Source organism: Cryptomeria japonica, chromosome 2, assembly GCF_030272615.1.
Source record: "Cryptomeria japonica chromosome 2, Sugi_1.0, whole genome shotgun sequence".
Lineage (NCBI taxonomy): Eukaryota > Viridiplantae > Streptophyta > Pinopsida > Cupressales > Cupressaceae > Cryptomeria > Cryptomeria japonica.
The window spans coordinates 649,113,574-649,138,258 of NC_081406.1; the positions used below are offsets into that span (position 1 = coordinate 649,113,574).

At 38.9% G+C, this 24,685-nt stretch overlaps 1 protein-coding gene across 2 annotated transcripts in view; it reads right to left on the reverse strand.

Annotated features, from left to right (window-relative positions):
* The window catches only part of LOC131054616 (uncharacterized), a 246,999-nt gene that overhangs the window by 186,164 nt on the left and 36,150 nt on the right, over positions 1–24,685 (reverse strand). For both annotated transcript variants that reach the window (XM_057989172.2, XM_057989164.2), the window contains 4 exons: positions 8,808–8,881; positions 8,561–8,615; positions 8,421–8,469; positions 2,118–2,255 (listed from right to left, as the gene is read on the reverse strand). In XM_057989172.2, coding sequence (XP_057845155.2) covers positions 2,118–2,255; positions 8,421–8,469; positions 8,561–8,615; positions 8,808–8,881 — 316 coding nt within the window. The remainder of the gene's footprint in view (positions 1–2,117; positions 2,256–8,420; positions 8,470–8,560; positions 8,616–8,807; positions 8,882–24,685) is intronic.

Below are 24,685 nucleotides of genomic sequence, written 5' to 3' on the forward strand. Positions count from 1 at the left end.
TCAAAGATTCAAGTTGAAAACAAAACATCAGATTTGTGTCAAATTCTAGTTGGCATCTTTCAATGGAACATCTCAATCCCCAACTTCTTAAATACTGACAGTAGTAACACACATTATATATAAACATATTCTTCTTACGGTTATTAAGGGTTCTTTCTGATTTACATTCTAATATTGTTATTTGTCTGATCAAACACTCTCTCTCTCTCTCTCTCTCTCTCTCTCTCTCTCTCTCTATATATATATATATATATATTAAGAATGACTGCCATACATATTGCAGTCTATATTAATATTACTTTTAAATTCTGCATAAAAACATTATCAGGCTTCATATATTAAGCATACATATTAAACACATCCCCATGCATACCAAGAACAAAGATGTTACTGCCTGTAACTTAATAACAGTTCTGATCTGATCTGACCTGTGGTGATGTCACTGGAGGCTTTTGATTCCTTTCCTTTATATCTCTCAATGTGAGGGAGAGGTCACACCTCTTCATCATGTATGCCCTTTGGCAAGAGACACACCCTTTCACCATTAGCACCCTTTGAAAGAGTGCGACTCTTCGTTATTTCTGCCCTTTGAAAGGGGCACAACCTTTCACAATCAGATCTGCACTTCTGATTCACAAATTATCCCCCTCTCAAATGAGGTTCTCTTCTCCCTTTTATATCTCATGTTTGAGGGAGTCACAACTTTTCATTCCATGTCTTTTGACCATTCATTAACTTAATCAAATATTAATTATATTTAATTGTATTCTTTTATATATATTTTTTTTTAATTTAATTTTATTCTTTTGCATTTAATTTTATTACTATTATTTACCATTAAATTCTATTTCAAAGTGGGGACATTAGAAAGCTACAGATTTTGTCTTCAAAATCCACAGTCAAAAAGGGAAGACGAGCTGCAAATTTTATGAAGAAACAAAAGCTTACATTGTAAATCTTTAACAAGGAAAAAAGAAACTAATACATGTTGAAAAATGAGCCAAAAAAAGTCAACGGAACTCATCAAGTACATCCAGTTATAATAGTATGGGGGAACCCAAGTAATAAAAAATATATAAAAGCAAAAAGAAAATATTATATTCGCTACCTTGTAGCGGTTGGTAAATGGCCTATTTTAACATTAATTAGATTTTGATCACAGAATTACTCATTCCAAAAAAAAGAGTTAAAAAAAAATCAAATAAAGCAAAAAGAAAGCCACCAAACTTAATTCAAAATTTGTCCAAGTTGTGAAAGAGGGAATATGCTTGCATAGGTTGTCTCACTTAAATGAAGGGACTCTCCTCCTCATCATAGAGAGGAAGGAGAAACAGGGAAGAAGTTCGAAGGAAAACTCAAAGACATTGTGATGTCCCCATCTTAGACCAAACAGTAAAGAGCTTAACAAGTGTGTGTTCAGGAGTGGCAGTCCTTGAACATCAATAGCTAATAAAAGTTAGTAGTTAGAAGTAGCTAGGATTATATGTTAGCAAGAAGAATAAGATATTAGGGAAACCGTGAAGTCTTATAAATAAGACAGTTTTCTAGTTACCTTAGAAGAAATAAGGGTTAGTCCCAGTTGCTGATCCCCCTCAAGAAGAATGATGAACCTTATACATATTCGTTGGTCAACCATTGAAAAGGACAGTCAGCGTGACATCTTCAGATTGGCTGTCCATTAAGGCATAAAAAAAAAGCCAGCTAGAAACTAGTCTAAAAGCAAAGACTATACCAAGGGAAAGTACTACGCTTAATTTCCTTATCCTGTAAGTTGACTGAATAAATGTTCATTCATAATAATGTGTTGTCTCTTTCTTGTCAGGGTAGGAAAGAAAGTCTGTAACCTCTTTTGTTAAAACTTAATATATTCATCTAGTGTCCACTTAGATTTTATTTTGTGACACTGACTCTAATGCTTTGCTTTGTTGCTCAAAACTATAAAAAAAAAATTGCTTCTGCTCCCTAGAAGTTGGAATCTTGAACCTTTAGTACATTCTTTACGCATGAGTCGTATTAAAAGCAACCAAAATACCATGATGTTTTCCTTTCTAGATAACAATTCCTCTTCTATAACCATTACCAAGAATATATCTATAAGAATCTGTGTTCAAGAATACCAAGAGCTTCCTGCAGCATTGGATATTATATTGTAAAGAATGCGAGTGTCAATTCCAGCCTTTGCTCCAAGTACCATTGCTTCTGCTGCTGCAGCTAAATGCACACCAGCAAGTAATTGATTGACCATCTTTACCTTACTGCAGCACAAAGACAACAAAGACAACAATTTAACATCTTTAAATTCATTTACCACTTTACACAGCTCTTATTATAAATATTCGTATTTACTGATTTCAGCATTTACACTATCAAACTTGAGTTGCATCTTAACAGTACTGCTGGTTAAATATGAATGATTAACCAAAGCTGAATTTACCAAGTTGCTTGAAAAAGTATGCCCATAAAAAAAGATACCGTGTTCAGAGACAAGAATACCAAAAGTACAAACTAGTGAACAATACAAGTTTTAAGTGCTTGGAATTAACCAAATGCCAAGAAGTGAACAATATTTATCTGATAACTGCTTCCAACACCCTTAGTAGCCATTGTTAGAAGGAAAATTGAAAATAACCAATTTGAAGGCTAAAAGCCGGAGTGAGGCCCATTAAACAAGGCATAAAATGCAAATAGCCATGATATATCAGTTGGCTGTGCAGATGAATACCCGACAGCTGTAGAAAGCCAATTGATAAGGATTTTGGGGCACCCAGATAGGTGTATATAATAACTGATAGGAAAAGCACACATTTGTATATTTTTATTGAAATTGCTAAAAAAACACAACTTAATTCACATATTGACAAAGAAATTCAATTGTGTCTATCAAACAGAAAGGAATTGGCCTTTAGATTTACACTAGGCAATGTTAGCAGAAGCCCCTATGAAACGTCAAATTTTGTTAGATGCAAGACATTAAAAACCTAATTCTATGTAAGTCAAATAACTATTGACTTAGTCCTAATGGATTAAGACATGTATGTTGTTTACAAGATTCCAAGAATAGGTAACTCCAGCAAGAATACTTACAAAAGGTTACTTGCAAATTGTAGCTAGAAACTAACGAAAAAAATCAGCAGACTAATTTATGAATAGAAAGCTTGGGGTGGCTATAAGTCATATGCCCTAACTTACTTCTGCACCATAAAATTTTATCCAATACAATAATGGTGAGCCATATTATTTTTTAAAACCTCAATAATATGCAGACATGCACACACAAACAAGTACCAATGTATTCTATCAAAGAGAGTGTAAATGCAAGTGCTAACCAAAGTTAGGCACAATTGGTAAAGCAATATGTCTTCAACCTACAAATAAAATTCAAACCTTAGCTGATATGATTTTCCTTCTTTCAAACCTTAGCTGGTTGAAGCTCCAAAATGATGTAAAACCTACAAATATGATCTATGATGAACCTTGGATGGATTCACCTCTCAAAATAGAGTTGGGTTTTCGTCCAATCCATTGATTTCCAAGAGTTTTTGTCCTCAAATTTCTTGTAAATGAAAGCCAAATCTCTCAAGCTTCTCAGAGAGAAAATAAATAAAACAAGTATATGTCAAATGAGCTCCCAAGTGCCTTTTTATAATGCTTTCATCCCAATCCCCTAATTAGGATTTTCTCATTTTAAATTAATAATAAATTCACCTTATGACTCCCTTGGCACCCAAAAGATAATCACTTCATTGATATTTTAAATCAATACCTTATAACTCCCACAACGCCAATATTAAATAAAGTTAGTTAAATATTTAATAACTTTAGCATTCAATGTTATTTAAAATAATAACTATAAACATCAATAGTTGCCAATATATTGTCAATTTAAACAATCACCGACTATATAAATCTAAAAAATAAAGATACTGGATGTTGAAGATGAGGAGAGACCGAACTATAACCAGCAGCCGGAAATAGCAGTTACTATAAATAGTAACTACTAAAAATAGTAAGTCATACTCTCAATTGACTAAACAATGTCAAAATTGAGACTTACTAAAAATAGTGAGTCTCGGACGAGTTGTCAAAAATCACTCCAAAAAATGTCAACTCCAATACATCCTCTGAGCTCATTGGCAACATCAAAAAACCCTTGTGAACTTGCTAACATAGACCCTGAAAGAAAGTACCAGCCATTCTGCAAGAGGACCTAAAAGTGGGGACATTACACAAATCAAAATTGTATATATAAGTTTCCCTGTGTAACTGTTTCTTGAAATGACCTTTGGTCTTTACTTTTAGTTACTAAAGTGAGAATAGTTGAGGAGAGAAGAAGATGATGGGTAACAAAGGAATCTTAAATTGTTCCAACAATTTGATCAAACAGCTCACTTTCATGGAACTTCTTTGTATCATATAGGTTTGAGAATTTTCATAAAAATGAGACAAGCTAACAGATTCCACTTGGAAATTCTTGTATCATTGTAGACATTATGGACCAAAAGTTTGTGCTAATTTTGAGTTATATTCATTGCCGGCATTAGTTATGGAAGTGTTATCTCAAGGTTTTGAACAATCTTTCAATCCGTAACCACCAAAACCATAATTAAAGCATCTAGAAGTCTTTGCCGGAATTTCCTCATTGCATTATGGATCTGTAATCCCATTTTAAATTGTCAAGGGTAATGCACATGCACGATCATAATATGGAACATCCTCTTCCTTTTATTGAGACAGCTAATCCATTGTTCCTTCAAATTTTATTTCGTTGGTTTATGTCATCACTGATTTGTTGCCTTCACCAACTTGGAACACTGGGAAGTAAATTTCATTGCCAAATTCCAGGGATTATTTGGTTGATTTCTTAGCATTTGCAACATACTAAGAGTGCCACTCAAACCAATTTTGCAATAGCTCAACTAGCTTCTTCTTGCTTTGTCTTGGTAGATGGTTGTATATAACACAAACATAAGGCCAGTCATATATATATGACACCCAAGCATTCTTAACACATGATCTACAAGTTGTATCAATTTGTACTATCTCGCTTTTCCCAACAAATGCACTTCCTTCCTCTCTCACTTGGTCAGATTTCATTTGTGTTAGTTCATATTCATCTGCTGCAAATATCGATCAAGATTTAAGATGGAGGTTCAAACCCTAGTGCATCTCAATCCTCTTCCTTGGTTGTCATCCTTTAAAATATGATAGTTACCCTCTATTTTATGGTGATCAGATCCTTCCCTCTCTACAGCATCTTTGCTTCCATTTTCATTTAGGCCAATGTCTTCATCCCTTTCTGTCTTGAAATTTTCTTCATTGACTTCTTGTACCACTGAGACATTTAGAGGACTAATAGGACGATGGCAAACTCTCAAACTGTTGGGAAGTTCACAAACTTGCAAACTAATCAAAACAAAGAACTAAAGAACTTTAATCATATTTTTGGAAAGTTTGTGAACTTGCGAACTAACCAAAAAGAACAAGCGAACTCTTCAAACAAATTTTGTTGGCTTTTCAAGGAGCTAACAAACTTGAGAACTATTTTAACAAAGGCATCGAACAAACAAAAGGTTTGAGAGCTTACAAAAACACCAACACAAAAGCAGTTTACAAATTCACGAGCTTCACAAACTCAATGTTGAAAAAGTTAAGGACTTGGAAAATTTTACATTTTGCAACTTCCTTTTCACTATGACTCAATGTTATGAAAACACAAGAGACAGAGAAATCAAAATTTTACAAGACTCGAAAGCAACAAAAAAATTGGGCAATAGTGTTGAATGAAATCTTACCTTCCATCTCATGTGCACACAATAAAACAAATTAAAAAAAGGGATAAAGAGATTGAGTCTTTAAGTTGTCTTGGATCTTTCATTATATGTGAGGAAATCAACAAAGGAATAGAGGATTTTAGCTACTAATTCACATAAAAACACCATTCCACAAGGACACATTCCCTTACCCCCCACAAAATCTCCAAATGTTCAAGATGGGGTCATCCCCAAGACACGAGAAATTGGAGAGAATCTCCCCTTGTACCACCACTACCACCCAAGACTCGAGGACATTTCAAAGATGTCTCTCTCAAGGAGGGAATGATCTCGAGATGTCTCCTATTTTTGGGGACATTGAAGGGACTCTAGGACATCCTTGAGATGTCCAAGGAACTCCCAAGAGTCTTTGAACATCTTGGAAACTTCCAAGCATCCCTAGTGGCAAATAGCTACAAAGTTTTTCTTTTAATCATTTTTTTTTTGAAATGTGCCATAGGCCCTAACCTTGATGGCCTATAGACCCTACCCAAACCTTAAACACCTCACTCCAAAGTTTCAACAACAAAGTTGAAAGTTGCAAAAAGAAGTTGTACAACTGAGAAAGATTGCAAATGAAGGCATTAGGAATGAAGAATAGTGACAAGAAGAGTGACATCAATCCACCATTGAATCAAAGGACTTGTAATATCCCCATTTTTGTGTCTTCCTTAGTGTCAATGTTTTTTAGAAATTAGCCTATCACTAGGGGTTCCTGTAGACTAATGCAGTGGACAGGGGACCCATTCAAAGGGGGCAGGTAACTTTGGAGAGGTCTATGAGGCATTCCCAAAGCTTTGAGCCAATTTCCTATTTTTAAGGATGGGCTTCTATTTTTTAGGGAGTGACTGACAGTTCACCTGGAGATCACAAGGAGCCTATGGAGCATAGCAGAGACCCTATGAGCATTTTCAGTTGTTCAAGGACTATCTCCTATTTTTTAGGGAGGTTCCTATTTTTTAAGGACAAACTGGTAGTTCACTTGTTGACCTTCTGGAGGTCGGAGAGATTCGCAGGGAGCTAGAGGAGCAATTTGAGGTGATTAGAGACATTTCCCTATTTTTTAGGAGAATCCCCATTTTTCAGGAGGAGACTAGCCGTTGGCCAGCTTCATTCAGACATCACCCTAGGACTACTTGCAGCATCAGTTTTCAGTTGGAGAGGTCAGGTTATGGTCTCAGAATAAAACTTGGAATATTAAAGTATTTCAATAAAATGAAATAATGTGCTTTAATAAAGTCACTTTATAATATAATAATAAAGTGATCAAATAAAGGGGCCACCTAGGGGGGCATGCAACCTAGGGGGGCATGCAACCTAGGGACATAAAGGTTGTTTTTAAAAACAACTTGATAAATAAAAGAAGCGTAAATAAGAAGGCCATGAAGATGTACGCCATGGTGAAGGGGGCAAATAAATTAAAAAAGAAAATAAAAATGTTTATTAAAATAAAATCATGTGCAACCCTAAAGGTGCATGGCTTTTGGAAAAGAAAAAAAAAAGACATTGGAGGCTTTCTTAATTCATTCATGATATTGAAAATTGTCAAGTTTTGGCTTCTTGGAAGAGACAAGGGTTTGCAGCCATTGTTTCAGACTTGCTGAGAACGGAAACTCTCAGGAAGATTATTGCTTGCAGGTGTGTAAGATCACCCAAGAGCAATCATACATGTTTTCTACATTCAGAGGTTTGCAGTGAGGTTATTAATTTCAGAATTGAAGGGGATATCACCAGTAATTACAAGTGCGTCAGAGAAGGTTGGAAGAAAACAATTGCAGGTCGAGGGAAATTGGGAGGTTCACAAGCCAGCCAAACCATCCAGAGAGCCAACCGTACCATTTCAGGCCCTAAACAGAGCTGGACATGCTGATCCAGCCTCAGACTCAGAACCAAAATCAGGCCGTACCAATTTGCTTTCAGTTTCAGCCAAGGCTGTGCTTAAATCAGAGTTGGCAGTCCAATTTTACAGTCACAAATTATCATCAGCTTGGGCGTTTGATTGTTGGAGTTGACTAGCAAACCCTAGGCAGGAATTGGTATGTAGAATGGTCTTTTGAAATCATAAATAAAATTTCAGTTTGAAAGCAGTTCATTTTCATAGCCTTTTAATCGCAGTTTTCAGATTGTATTTCATTTGTATGTCAAAAATTATCAAAAGCAAGAAAAATTAAAAAAACAAAGAAAAACAAATTCAAACAGCAAAAACACAGAAAACTCACTCAGCAAAGTGTGATCTTGGGGTGGTTCATTACAGGATTCAACACATTGTTCAAACTTCAAGGCAGGCTCATTAATGACTACTTTTTCTTTTATTTTATTTGCTCGATTTAGTAACTAGTGACTAATTACTAGTTTTAGTTGACAAATTTTTTAGTAATTAATTTAGGGGTTTACAATTTACATTGTTTCAAATTTCAATTAGATTCATTATTTTAGTTTTACAATTGAATAATGATCAAATTTTAAATTTCTTAATTTTATAAAAGCAATATTTTATTATTTAGCTGTTTGAATTTTTGTGAAATTAGGACTTCAACTTTTGTCAATTCTCTGCTTCTACACTTTGTAATAACTTAAAAGGCCATAAATAGAATAAGAAGTTTTTCGCACCTGCCAGCACCTATCCCACCATTAACGATGAAAAGTTTCTCACTCATTGCTGTTTGAAAAACAAGTTTAAAAAGTCAGGTAGAAACGAATGGTAAAGAAAAAATAAATTTGATTTTTCAAATGACTTGCAAGACTGTTACCAGAGAGCACAGGCCTTGCCTTCTCTAAAGCTTCAGTTGTTCCAGATGCCATTATCTGAATTATTTCCAACAAATGTAACAAAATTAAGAAAATTCTAACCATAAATTGATACTAGATTTCCATCCCACAGTAACATAAGATGTTAAAATGAAGCGTCTCGATTTCATTTCCACTCTGAAGATATACGCTCATTATTATATATTTAGGTGCAAAAGGAAATAAATAAATTCAGCCAAAATATCTTACTGTCAATGTTCCACTTGCAGCCCGAGTAAAACCTCCAGATACTGGTGCATCTACGAGGAAAAGGTTCCTCTCAGCTGTGAGTGGCAAAATGGACACGAATGAGGCGATAGGAAAGTATGTTCTTATTATTCCAAGTACTAGCATGATTTTGATAACCAAGTCCCTTAATTTCAATCATTTCAAATAAGAAAAAAGAAAAGTAGTAAACAGCTTTTTTCCTGATATGATGATAGCTTTTATTTTCTGATGGAAATTATCTCACTTTGGTAATAGTACAAAACAGAAAATAAAAAAAGCTACCCATCGATGTTTCATAAAGGTCTTTTGGAGGACATTTTCATCCCATCTCTAACTCTGGAAAGCAATGACTTGCTCCAAGTTGGCAATTTGACATATGGTACGCTCTGAATTTGATTATGTGCATTATGAATGGTAAATCACTCTACAATGGAGTTACATGCCTGATAATAAAATGTTGTGATTTGGTCTGGCCCAAGATGGGATTTAGGACTTTGAACTGCTCAGAATTAGATTTTTTCTTTGATGCTGGTTTGCAAGTATTTGCCCCAAATCTTGATCTGGTTGGAACCAGTTGCATGATCTAGAACAATACACCTGCAATTTTGCATAGGGGATGGTGGCTTAAGGACTCCAGGTTCATCCTAAATGAACCCGGGTGAACCCAAAAGGAACCACAACAAACCCATCTAGTTTTACACAAATTTTTTTAAATATTTTTCACATTTGAGTTTGACTACAATATACCAAAACAAATCCCTAACCCTAAAAGTGCCATCTAAACTATTTTAAACATTGAAACAACTCATTTTACCCCATTTTGATGCAAAAGACAAAAAACCATTTCTTTTTGCTAAACTTTCAATCTTGGTTTGACATTACACAAAGAGGGTTGAAGATTGATAATTGAAAGTTCCAAAGCAGTTACATTGCCATTCCTATATGCTAAGTCATAGGGTTCGCCGATTTCAGCCATGGAGTTCAAAATCCGGTGAACTAAAAAAGAAAACCTAAAAGATCATTCTAGTTCACCCAAAAATTCACACAGAATAGGGCTTATGTTTTTCAATTAAAATATATTTAAAAAAACAAGTCTCAAATCTGATACATATGCTTTTTCTTCAATCACTAGTCGTGAGTAGACTACAATCAATTTGCCTGAGTGCCATGTGCGTTTGTTTCTACGACATCTCAATCAATTTTTCCAAGTGTTTGATGAAAAGCATAAGAATAAGAATGAAGGTAACTTATCCCCTTTCAAATCAACGGCCAAGGAATCGACTCTTTAGTCTAGCGAGTTTTGCCCCACCCAATAACCCTCACACTGCACCCATCCTTCGCCTAGCCCATCTTCAATAATTAAATTTGCTACATTTTATGCACTTTGTGCTCCTTTTCTTTGATTCTAAAAGTTATTCCCTCTACCAAGCCATGCATTATTATGACAATGATTCATAGCTGTCCATCCCTATCAGACTTTATGCCTCTCAGCTATACATTTTACTTTTTCTTTTTCTTTTTGTTTTAAATAAAGTCAATTTATTATTTCATTTTGTTTTGTATTCAATATGTTAAAATATAATATTTAAAAAAATTTAAATTAGATTTTTAAATATAATCTATTTATTTTTTAATACATAGTTCGCAAACTTAGACTCGAAGAGTACTCAGCAAGCCCAAAACTTTCAACTTGACAAAAACTTGGCAAAAGCATGGCAAATTTGAAAGTACTAAAAACTAGAATCTCTTAAGGAAAAATATTTATTTTGTAAAATTCAATTACAAAATGTATTAGATTAAAAATTGACATCTCGAAAGAGAAAATGCATGGTTTTATAGCAAAAACGTGTAAAAAATGCTTTTTCTTGCTAGGTAAGAGAGTCCGAAGCCGAGACGCTTTTGATTGGAGCTATGAACCAGTGAGACCACATTTTTGAGGGGCCTCATCCTCAAATATGTTCGGCATTAACAACCTTATATCTCCTTGTGCCATCCTATCTATTTTGTTCGTCGAAGATATCTAACCAGCCATTTGAACTCCTTATCACTCCATACTCCTTATATCTCCTTGTTTCTCCTTATCTCTCCAAACTCCTTATCTCTTCACCTTTCCACGTCAACACATCCTCCTCATTGCTCCACTATGCTGGACAGAATTCCAGTCAAACAATCTTCGAGCATTTCTAGGCATGGTCATTCCTCTGTGGGCTCCATACTCCTCTGTGGCCTATCCTTGCTTTTGTCATCGCACCTACCGCTAATAGCGTCCTTGCTTCTGTCGTTGCATCAACTGCTGACAGCCTCTATCAACATGGCTTGGGACCAAACAACTTGCCTGCCATACACCATGGGGAGCTCGAGCAAACTCGAACCCAAGACCTCCAAGTAGGAGGCTCACAGCTAACCGCTGCATTGTGGGGTCATCCCCATGAAAAATGCATTTTAACCAACATTTTACCTGTATTGACATTTTTACCCATGTTTTTTGCATCTATTAAAACGTGAGTTTAACTTATGAAAAATCGCCCAGAAAAAAAAGAAAGAGTACTCAGCAACTTGGAGAGTACTCGCAAAGTCTGCAAACTATGATTTAATATATAAAATTTAATATATTTATTATTTCTATAATTTTTGATAAGTTAAAGTGGCAAAGGGGCCACAAACATGTACAACATTGGGGATTCTCCAAAGCCCAAAAAGATGTATCATATCACAAACTAGGAATCAAAATGTTCCAACCTAGAACCGACTCCAAAAGACAAAAAAGCTAGCTATGATCTCCACATCTACAACACTAACCGTACCCTAACATCCGCCATTGGTTAAATCCTTGTGCTCGTCATCCTTTACCCATCCTATTGTCAATGGCATGACCAGATCACTCAGTTCTCTAACCAGCGCTTTCAGCAGCTCCACATCACCAAACGCATCCAATTTTCTCTTCACATCACCATTCTTCTCCCCTACAATGAATGGAAACCAAGGACCATTGTAGGGGAGCATGAAAGACAACTAGACATTGCCATCCAAAGAAAGCCCAATGCCTAGAACAGCCATGTCCAAAAATTGTTCTAGGCTTACCTTCCAATGTGCCTAGACCAACTTCTCCATAACTATCCTCACACAGTTTGAAGATCCATGCCAAGAACATGGACACGAGATTCGAGTTCACTATATATCAAAATATAGAAGATACATGTCATTCCCCAAAGTGCTCTTAATCACCTGCAATATCTCCATATCTGCAGCTTTGAAAATCTTCCTCAATCTCGCATCTAAAGGCCATTTGCCTCTCCACCGCATCCAAGCAAATCGTGGTTTCCATAGTTTAATGACTCAGCGGACTCGCCTAGACTTGCGAGTCTAGTGGTAGGCCGAGTCAACTTGTCACGGACTCACGAGCCAAGTCCAGGAGAGTCCTTGGCATAGACTCACGAGTTTGTGACAAGGACTTGAGCGAGTCTGACGTCAGGACTCCCAAGTCTGTCGCAAAGACTCTCGATGCAGCTTCACCCACCTAATCAAACTTTATAAGTCATTTTTTTTTTTCACTCGTTTGTCATTTCTAACTACTCAAAACAAGTTTGTAGTGTATGAAGAAGGAGAGGAAACAAGATCAAAACAGCAAAAGAGATCTAGGTAAGAATTTTTCTTCTCCTTTTTTTTTCATTTTCATCTTTTGAAAATCAAAAAAATCTTGAAAAACAAGGGGATATGCAGCCAAAAAAAATTCTATTTCCCTTCCTAGCTTATTTCCTTATATTTTTTTCTTGTTTTCAAATACTATTTTTTTCAAATGATTCAATATCATTTTTTTTGTTGGTTTTCCACAAAACCTACTGATTTTTTTTTTCATGTTAAAACAGCAATGGCAAGTTCAACTCCAAGGGCAACCCCAAAGCCAAGAAGACAAAAAGACAGCATGGAAGTATGGGATACAAAGAAACAAAAAGGGAGAGGTCACTTGTACCGAATGTGGCAAATGGATGACTGGTGGAATCAATAGGTTAAAATACCACTTTGCACAAATACCTAGACAAAATGTGGAGATATGTGATAAAACAACTCCGGAGATTATTAGAGAGACAAGGCTCTTCTTGTTGAGTATGATATGCTAAAGGAAGAAAGGTAAAAAACGAAAGAAGCCATAGCAACTGCAATGAATCCCACACTGTCCACTTCGGGTTCCCTTGGTCACACTCATGGAAGGCCAAGTTTACGTCAACCACTTTCATCTTTTGGTGACAATGAGGGTGAGGCTAGTGAGACTCCTCGTAGATCAGACCCTAATTACTTTGTTTCACACAATGTTCCAGGAGCACAACCTTCACTTGAAGGTATAGGATGGAATAGAGAGAAACATGAGCATGAGCAAGGATAGCAGCAGCAAACTTTTGGTATTACAATAATTTACCTTTCAATGCGGCAAGCAACATGTATTGGAAAAGTTTGGTTAATGCTTTTACAATTGTAGGTAAGGGTTTTAAGGCCCCAACAAGTAGAGACTTCAATGGGCCATTGCTAGAGCAAGCCGTCAAAAATACACAAGTTGTGGTTATTCATCAAAAGATTTTGGAGGAGAAAAAGATGCAGCATTTTATCGGATGGACGAAATCCTCAACTTCTTGGTGGCTTCAAATGGTGCAATTACATTCCTAAAGTCTATTGATGCCTCAGATGAAATAAAATATGCAGAAAATTTGTGTAATCTATTAGATGGGGTGATCCAGGAAGTTGGAGTTGAGAATGTTGTCCAAATTATCACAGACAACATAGTTGCATATGTAGCTGCAGGTAGAATGCTTATGGAGAGGCATCCTACAATTACATGGAGTCCTTGTGCTGCACATTGCTTGGACTTGTTGTTAGAGGACATTGGGAAGATTGGGTGGGTGAAAAGGGTGGTTCAAGATGCAAAAAAGTCACCAAATTCATCTACAACCATACTTGGGTCCTTGCTTTGATGAGAAAACACACAAATAGCAAGGACCTGGTGCGACTTGGAGTGACACGATTTGCTAGCCACTTCCTCACTTTGCAGAGCATTCTTGGTGCCATTCCTCATCTTAAGCAAATGTTTGTCTCTCATGCTTGGTTGGAATCTGCATACTCCAAAAGAGTTGAAGCAGAGAAGATTGTAAGCATTGTTTTTTATGAAGGGTACACCAAAAGTGGAGAGGAGTTGATTGGGGTAAGTAACAAAGACAAACACAAACTTTGTACAAGATAATCTATTTAATGATTTTTTTTAGGGGTTAATTTTGTACTAATTTAAAATTTGTTTTCATTTTTTTAGGTGACAAAACCTTTGGTAAGTGTTCTTCGTATGGTGGATGGAGAGGGCATGCCAATGGGTTTCATTTATGAGGCCATGGATAGGGCCAAAGAGGCCATTTCACATTACTATGGCAGAAATACAAGAAAATGTGAAATCCTTTGGCGCATCATTGATTGTCGGTGGACAAACCAACTCCACCAACCAATACATGCCTTGCCTACTTCTTGAACCAGAAATTCTACTTCTCTAATTCATTTAGGGTTGATGAGGAGGTCATGGCAGGTGTTGTTGCATGCATTGATAAGATGGCATCTGATCCTGAGTTGAAAGACAAGGTTCTTGATGAGTTAAAGGTGAGATTTGACATTTTCTATATCTTTATTTATGAATTTGGAAATGTTCATACTTCATTGTTGAGTTTGACTATCTATTTATGAATTTGGATTTGTTCATTGTTCAAGATCTACACGGGTGCAAAGGGGAGACTCTTCTCTTCACAACAAGCAATTGATAGGAGAGGAAAACAACCAGGTAAACAATTTAGTTCAATACTACAAGAAAAAAACTAGAAACTTGATTGTTACATTTTTTCTCAATTCTAATATTTATAAATGATTTTTTGTAAATTTATGATGCGAGAATTATGGTGTTGGCATGCCTATTCTTCAAAAGATAGTCATTCGTGTTTTGTCCCAGATATGTAGTGTTTCTGGGTGTGAGCGGAATTGGAGTTTATTTGAGAGCATTCACACAAAGAAGAGAAATAGGTTGACCTAGAAGCGCCTAAATGGTGTTGTCTTCGTTCAATACAACCTTCCCCTTCGCACTAGAAAGGTAGAGGTTGTTTCACATGAGGCCATTGCCTTGGATGAAATTGATCCATATGATGATTGGACCATCAATGAACAAAATGATGGTGATGATGTCCTCCTTACCGAAGAAGATCTTGCAGAAATAGAGAGAGAACCAGCACAAGAAGCAGAAGCAGCAAGATTGGATGAAATGGAAGAGGACGAAGATGAGGACTTTAATTTTGAAGAAGAATCATCTCACCATTTTGATACCTCAGCACCTACTACTACTAGCTCAAGGCCTGAAAAATTGAAATATGTTAGGAGAGAAAAGAGGAGGATGTAGTCTTCTCTTTAATTTGTTGTTTTAACATTTGGACATTGTAATATCAAAAAACACACCTTATGCAATTCAACGCGACAAGTAGTGCTTTCCTCCACATCATCAGAGGTCGTGTATCGCCATCCTTGTCCTTTTGTCCATTGGGATTGCCTTGTCAGCTTCAAACTGGAGTTTCACCACCTTTGTTGACCTATCACCTTCGGGACTATAGCGTGGCGCGGAGACGTTCGCGCGGCGCGCTATCATCCCGCGAATCTGACATTTTGTAGGTGGTCATTTGAGCATTACACCTACGCCCGGAAGGAATCGTAACGCCTCTACATGCGACCACCGACGTCGATTTTTTCGTCCAGGGCCTATATCTCTCCCGTTTGAAAGCATTTTGAGGTTTCTTCTTGCAGGTTGGAGCTCTTGGCGACCTTCTTGAGCATTAATTACAGATTTTCCAACACTCTACCACCCACCAATGTTACGATCTTTTAAGCAATTCTCAGTACTATCCTCACGGATCTTAGAAGGAGAGTTGTCTTGCCTTTTTCTTGATTCATTACTCATTTACATTTATTTATCTTGAATCTATTGTCATTTCTATATTGTCTTTATCAATACATATTTCCCCGTGGCTTTATTTGGGTTGTCCGTGGCAGTGGAAACACCAAAACGGGGGTCTGACTTAGGCAGACTCCAAAACACAACCCCAACATTTTCCCTTCTTGCTTGTGTGCAGGTTCATAATCACGAGAGAGCTAGTTTACTACGGGAGGCTCCAATCGTGGATCGATTGTGAGCTCTTTTCGTCTCTTCCCTTTATTTTTATCTTAGCCATTTCATATTTTGCACATACTAGTTTAGTTTCATTGATTTATGTGTTCTTGTCGTGTTATCCCCGTGTTTGGTACTTTTTGTACGGGTTCTATACCTTGTCCGTACAGGACGACAGCGCATCGCACTAGTGTCCTAGACCTGCGCGCTCATCCTCTGGATAGAGGCTTGGCAGAGCCGTCCGAAAGCCCCGAGTTGCGTTTTGTTACTCCAGGTCGCTATTTTCATCCCCTAGCTCACATTTAGTGCCAGTTCGAGTGAGGTATCAGAGGGTTGATTTGTTCTCTAGGATTCATCATCCTTGAGGTAACAAATTTCCTATGTTACATTTTGGTGAACCCGACGTGAAACCAACCTTTCTTTTTGCATTGTGTGTTCATCATTTAGATCATTGCATACATCTAATCTAATTTTTTTTTAAATGTAATTTGCATCTTTGTTCTAACATTTCCATAACCTCCTTCATCTTTTGGAATATAAAACTTTACCAGAAGACAAGATCCTTCGTGTCCTTGTAGTGTAGTCTTAGTGTCGAAAGACTCGTTGATGAGCTTTACGACCCAAACTGCCACAGGAGCTGTAGTCAGGAGGTCATCCAGCCAGAGTTTTCCTCCTGACCATTATAGTCATTTGCATAGCAAAATGTTTAATAATCAACTTCCTGACCCAAATGAATTCTTGGCTTCTCGTCCCCTTAAGTCCATTTTGAAAGGGGGCCCCTCTCCACTTGGTTCGCAATCCAACTCTCAGAGCAATTCTTCGCAGAATTCCACTCCATCTTCCCCTCCTGCTATTGATCATGACTTTGCTCGCACTGTTGACTTTGAGCAAATTGACATGCTTGAGCAGAATCTGAGAGACTTTGAGGGTTTCCTAAATCGGGAGAATGTCCTCCCCCAGGCAAGAAATGTAGTCAACACTCTGAGAGACATGTTGATCTCAAACAAGAGAGGCCTGGAGATGTTGAGGGCACTATCTATGATTGTCAAGAATCATGTGCCTTTAGCTGGTGCCTCTCCTCAGGATGGCTAGTCCGACATTTGCGGCTCTCAACTTGGTATGTCCATGCCTAGTTCGGCAGTACACATGGTTGACCCCAGGCCTACTATTCCTAGTATCACTACTCCATCTACCCCCTTGGGCTAGACAGGTATGTCTAGTGGCTCAACCTTTGCCTCCGCTGCAACTCAGATGTCTGCGCTTAGCACTAGCACTACATTTGCCGGTGGCATTGGTCCTTCTGGAGGTTTTGGTGGAGGTGGTGGCGGATTTGGCCCACCTCCACCTCCTTCGCCTAGTAATCCAGTCTTTAACACCATCTTAAAGAACATGGGACAGTTGAAGTTGCAACTCACAAACCTGGCTTCCGCCTCTAGTCAATTGTCTATGCTTGAATATTACAAAAAAAGTCCCCTTGATATCACCATCTTGAACACTATCCTTCCTATCGCGGCTGAGTCATTGAAATTCGATAGGTTTAATGGTGATGGGGACCCTAATGTGCACATTGATTCTTTGATGACCATGCGCAGCGACTATCATAGCCTGGACTTCGTGCTGCTTAAACTATTCTCACGGTTCCTTAAAGGAGCCGCATTAGAATGGTATGGCTCCTTACCAGACCATTCCATTCATACCTTTGATCAGCTCATGGACCCTTTTCTCAAGCAGTTTCAGGCCAACATTGGTTGCAGGGTCACCATCGCTAACCTTGTTCATTGCAAGCAGAAACCCAATGAGAAGATCACGAATTTTATCTCGAGGTACCAATCGATCTCTACTAGAATCCCCTTTGCCCTTCCAGATAGCGATTTGCAGAGGATGTTTATTGGTAATCTGTAGCTGGCATTGAGGGAGAAGCTATCTCTCAACCGATACCAAAATTTTGCTAACATGTGTTCCACACTTACGGACTACCAGCACACCATGTCATAGTTCGGAGATTCTACTTAGAACGCTCGCGATGGGTCCTTTGTAGGCACGTCCACGGACGGGTCTAGGAAGAAAAAAGTCATAGCTAATGTGGTGGCTATTCCTCCGACGGTCGTTGCACAAGGATCGCAACAAAATAGGGTCTTCACAAAATTGAATGACTCTTATTTGAGCATAATGTAGCGATTGTTGAAAGACAATCTAATCACCCTTCCTGAGATTAGGCCGTTGTCCGATAGTAGACCTTATCCGTGCTGGTATGATGGATCAAAATTGTCATTATCATCGTGTGCCTGGTCATGACACTGAGCAATGTTATCGTCTTCAGCACATTGTCCAGGACCACATTGATAGTGGTGCAATCAAAGTTGATGAACGGAAACATAAATCAAATAAGTTCGTTGATAAAACTAACAAGGATTTGTAGATTTACACTAATCGGTTTCCATCGTATTCGGCGAATTTCATCTCTGCATCATATCCTTCTTTGGATGATGGTCCATTTGTGAACATGGTCACTATCACTCCTATTTGTTCGCCTCCTAGCCAGAAGGAGAAGGTGTCTGACGTGTCTTTCACCCCTCTGGATGCCCTGTATTGCAGAGAGCCTGCTCCTTTGTACATCCCTGCTAAGCTGAACGGTCAAACTGTCACAAGTGTGATCGTTGACCCATCCTGCAGAGTTGATGTTGTCACAGAGGAGACTATTTGTGAATGGTTGGCATAGACCCACATATGATGAATGTTAGGCAACCCTAAGAACACATGACGATTTTTTTTTCTCTCCTTTGGGTAGCATCACCTTGACGGTCCTCATAGGATCCAAGGCGGTATCTTCCACTTTCGTGATCATTCCTGAGTCGGACCTATTTCGAGCTAAACTAGGAATTCCCTGGTTGATTGCTATGGAGGCGGTCTCGCCAGTAATTCATAAGTGCCTCAAGTTTCCCCATGAGGGTTCGGTGCATGTCATCCAGGACACTAGATATCAACCCCTGGTAGCTCGTGGCGATTTTTTGTTCAATCATTTCTGGCTTGCTCATTTGGCGCCCATGCTTCCCCCTAGTGATATGATGTATCGCACGCATTATCAGTATAAGACGGGGGAGTCGACCCCTAAATCAGCTCAGCCTAGCTATTCGTTGCCTCTTCCTACGTCGCTCTTTGCTCCGTCTATCCCGATCTTGGAGCAAGTGGTGCCTCATGTCCCCTCATCGTCACGGATCGAGGCTAAACCTGCTCCTCCGAATAGACCTCTGCGTCCACCCAGGATTGCACAACCTCCAGTGGTGTCTTCTATTCCCACGACTGCGCCTAGTGCAGACAAGGAAAAGGCACCTATGTTGTCAAAGTTTGCAACCCACCCTCCCTTTGAGCTCCCGATTATGGTTGATATCCCTCGGGCCTCTAGCTATGAGAAAGGGAGGCGTTCCCCTAGTGTTCGTTCGTCTTCATTCGCTTTTGTTTCACAACCCGCTTTGGCACCTTCTATTCCTCCCATTGCTCCCTGTGCAAAGCGGAGTCGAGCACCAATTGCTATCAATGTCGTGCCTATTTCAGATGCACCTCCTGTTTCATCCGTTGGGCCTTCTCTTGTCCCCGAAACACTCTAGAGGCCTCTCCCATGGAGCACAATGCTCCTACATTCTCTCGGGCTTTGGTAGGTGGCCCTCATCTCTGTCATAATCAGCCTGCACGTGAGCGTAAATGCTTTCGATGAGCCAAGGCTCGCAAGTGTGAGGTTGCTTTGCATGCTACTGGCGCATCTTCAGTGCCCAATCCTGATGCCTCAGCTACTGTTTCGTCTGGTGCTCCCATTCCTGCATCATCCTCGATTTTGCTTCCTGTTGCTTTGGAGCTTGTTGATGAGTCTCCCCCTAAATGGGTGCAGGTTTTCATCGCTCCTTTGGAGCTGCCCCTCATCACTTCTTTGCCGGACATACCTCCATTGTCTCGGCCCATTGATATGTTGCATGCACAAGTGGTGTCTAGCGCAGCTCTGTCTGCTCCCCCTACTTCGCAACCATTCCAGCATCAGATCTTTCCTAGAGTCCTTCAACCTGCTACTATTGATAGGAGACTTGCTTCTCCTATCCGACCCAAACGCAAGCTTGAACAAGGCCCCATTCCAGAGTTTCGACAACGGAAATCCTCGCAAGTATGTTTCTCATCCTCTTCTATGCTTGTTTCAGTGCCTGCAGCTTTGCCTATTTCTATGTGCGTGATTGAGAAGGCCCCGCCTTCTCCTGAGTTTGTCACTGCCACTCTTCCAGAGGCCGACAGTCTTGTCCTTGTTTCATCTTCTCTAAGTGAGTCACCCGCTTCTTCTATGAAGGCTTGCATGTTTGACTCCTTGGAGGACATCCCGGCCTTGTCCACAATCTTCACACAATCATTGACCCTTACCTCCTCTGAGCCCGTGGACGTAGACGTTGCTACTGCTTCGTCCCTTGCCCTTGCTCCTGGTGAGGCACCCGGTGAAGCTCTAGCGGTGGTCCCTCTCCAAGCTCATCCTCCTCCTCCTTATGATCTAGATTGGGAGGACGGTGATCTCTTATGGGATGACCTCTAGGGTGTTTATCTCTTCCCTCCATCTTTTAGTGTGTGTGTGCTTGATTGTGTTCCCTCGTGCTTGCTTTATCTGTTTGTTCCCTCCTAGAGAACCTAGGTTACTCCGTAGGTACTTGGATGCGGGAGGTTGACTGTCTTTATCTATTGTGCTCTCTTGGAGGACCCAAGTTACTCCATAGGTGGTCAGATACAGGAGATTTATTGTCGTACATCTTCTATTTGTCTCTATTTCTTCTATCTATCGTATCTTGCTTTTACGCTATTTGGGAACGATGCAAAGCGTTGGGGGCATCTTTAGCCTTCTTCCATGTTGACCTGAATTTTTATTTTATCTTTGTCTTCATGTGCTCTTCCTCCGATCCGAGAACTTTGGCATTATGACGATATTACCCATCTCGCAGTTGTATTGCATATCTCTTCTCACTACTATGGGTTCTGATGCCAAATTATCGGATCCCCCTATCCTCTTGCCTTTCATTTTTTATGTTGTGGACATTCATGTGTCACCACTTGATGGTGACATTCCACGAAAACATCTCGCTATGTTGACATGCCACAACTACTCTTCTCCTTAGAATAACATGCCTTTCATGCATATCACTCTAAGAGGGGCCATCATATCTGCATTTCCGCATAATCTGCTTTTGTCATTTAGTCTTTTGCATTAGCATTTCTTGTTGATCACATTTTCATGCTTGCCTAGGTGGGGGCAAACCACTTGATCTTCTGCTTTATCTTTTTCGCCTAGATGGGGGCCAAACCATTTGATCTATCTCTTTCGTTTGCCTTGGTAGAGGCCAATATACTACTTACCAAATCTATCTTTGATCGCCCAATCGCATGGCTATCTAACATATTGCTACCCATGTCGGCAAAATCTATCTTATCGCCCTATCGTTTGGTTATCCAAACAGGCATATCCCATTGCCCTATCGTATGGCTATCTAGCATAATGCACTTTGCTATCCATACCGGCGCAACTCATATCACGACAACCGTTTATCTCGCATCTTTTCGTAAATAGGGGCTTTCCTCCAAAGCGAGGCTTGTTTCTGTTATGCTATTTTACCAATCTTAAATCTATCCTTTATCTTGTCATCCGACATGTTAGATTGTAGCTAGCATGTTTGCGATGCGTCAAGCAACAATATCTATTCCAAATCTCAACTTCATCTCGTTGGGGGCAACCTTGTCTAATCAATGAAAATCTGCCTCCCTATCGCGACTCTCTTCTTTATCTTCCTCTACTTTAGCTTCACATCTCTCAGAAAAGACATGCTCGCTAAAGTGGGGGCAAAATGTAATATCAAAAATAGCATCTTATGCAATTCAACGCGACAAGTGGCACTTTCCTCCATATCATTGGAGGTCATGTGCCACCGTCCTTGTCCTTTTGTCCATCGGAATCACCTTGTCAGCTTCAAACTAGAGTTTCACCAACTCTGTTGACCTGTCACCTCCAGGACTATAGCGCAGCGCGGAGACATCCACGCGGCATGCTATCGTCCCGTGAATCTGATAGTTCGCGGGTGGCTGTTTGAGTGTTACGCCTGCACTTGGAAGGAATCGTAATGCCTCTGCATGCAACCACCGACGTCAATTTTTCATCCAGGGCCTATATCTCTCCCGTTTGAAAGCATTTTGAGGATCTTTTGGCATTTTGAGGTTTCTTCTTGCAGGTTGGAGCTCTTGGCAAGATTCTTGAGCATTAATCATAGATTTTCCAACACTCTACCACCCACCATTGTTGCAATCTTTTAAGCAATTCTAAATACTATCCTCGTGGATCTTAGAAGCAGAGTTGTCTTGCCTTTTTCTTGATTCGTTACTCATTTACATTTATTTATCTTGAATCTATTGTCATTTCTATATTGTCTTTATCAATACATATTTCCCCGTGGCTTTATTTGGGTTGTCCGTGTCGGTGGAAACACCAAAACGGGAGTCTGACTTAGGCAAACTCCGAAACACAACCCTAACATTTTCCCTTCTTGCTTGTGTGCAGGTTCATAATTGCAAGAGAGCTAGTTTACTGCAGGAGGCTCCAATCGTGGACCAATTGTGAGCTCTTTTCATCTCTTCCCTTTATTTTTATCTTAGTCATTTCGTATTTTGCACTTACTAGTTTAGTTTCATTGTTTTTCGTGTTCTTGTCGTGTTATCTTTACGTTTGATACTTTGTGTACGGGTTATGTACCTCATTCTTACAGGACGACAACGCGTCGCGCTAGTCTCCTAGACCTCTACACTCGTCCTCTAGACAAAGGCTTGGCAGAGCCGTCTGAGAGCCTTGGGTTGCATTTTGTTAGTCCAACTTGCTATTTTCATCCCCTGGCTCACCTTTAGCGCTAGTTCGAGTGAGATAAGAGGGTTGACTTGTTCTCTAGGATTCATCATCCTTGAGGTAGCAAATTTCCTCCGTTACAGACATATCATTATATGTAATTTTGTAAACATTTATAAACTTATGCTGCTTTTATGAATTTTAATGTTTGAAACTAGAGTATGAATGATGAAATTTCAAATATTGTGTTTGGAGATCATTTGATGTGTAATGTTTCAATTATGGCTCTTATGTTCTCTAAATGCATTAATTTTTTTAATTTTTTTTGTAAAACAACGATTTTTTTTTTGTCGAGTCCTTTCGCAAGTTTTTGTCGAGTTCGAGTCTGAGTCCAATTTTTGGGTTGTTGAGTCCGAGTCCTCAAACTTTGTTGGTTTCCATATTGCCAATGAATGCAAAATGTCGCCACCATGCTACTCTTAAAACTATTTGGAGGGGCTTTGACCATGTCTCCCAAAGAATTTGTACAAGGCAACTAGAGACTTCGACGCCACCCTCCATTGGTGGGTGGGGGGGCAACCCCCTAAATTTCCCACTAATGAGATCACCTCAATCAAATTAATGGGGAAGTCCTTTGCCGATTGACTCTTCCCACTCCCAACACCAATCTCCCCACACATCATTCAAGTCTACTTGCCAACATGGTTCTTTCGTATCAATGGCCCAATTGACCAGATTATCCGCCACCAAATTCCCCTCTCTATAGACATGGGTGACCAAAAATTAGCCAATACTTCCCAAATCCTATTGAGCAACTTCTTCAACTTCCAAATTGGTGTGTCTTTTCATCTTACAGCGTTGATAGTGATCATAGAATCGCCTTCAAGATGAACCTTCGAGAACCCCAATCAATTGCACATTTGGAATCCCAGCCAAGCCACCTAAACTCAACTTCATTGTTTGTGCCATTTATCAACTTCCTAGCTTTCAAAGCCATTGTCTTTCCCTCATGATCTCTAACGATGCATCAAGCCCCAAAAGGTCTTGGGTTACCCTAAGATGCCCTGTCAAAATTAACCTTCACCCATCCAACTCCTATCGGCACCCACCTAGCATCAGCTCTACAAGAGGCATTTATATATTGGATTTTAAACATGTATATTATCATAATATATTGTTATTAAACTTATTGTAATGTATTCAAAGTTAACATAATATTGTTTTAATTTATGACTTCATTATTTATTATTTTTTAAAAATTCAAATATATAAGGCAAAAACAAAAATTGAGTTTTTCACCCTTGTAGAACTTCATCTGAATTTTCTTGTTGCTGAACTCAAACTCAAATTCAAACCTTGTGACTTAGCCTACACGTGTACAAGAACCCATTTGCTACCAAGGAGATCATAGAAAAAGATTTTTGGGAAAGAGATAAGTTTTCTTTTTCTTTTCTCTACAGTTATGTTTTACAAAGGAACTCTCTTGTTTTCTTTTCTTTTCATTTTTCTATGAATGTATCTATATGCTTAAAATATTGAATGAGTTAGGTTTCATATATACACATACATACATACATATATATACATGCATGCATATATATATTTATATATATACCCTCCAATACTTGGGGCCAACTACATCATATCAACGAATTTCCTAAGAGAATTTGGGCTAGTTTTGAAGCAAAATCAACCCATGGAGCTAGAACCAGTTGCCATTGTAATTTCTATTGCAACAAGTCTGATAAACAACACATTTGAAACAAATACATGCATACATGTATGTATGTATGCATGCATGTATTTTTTGCTCATCAAACTAATTTGCATTGTAATTGT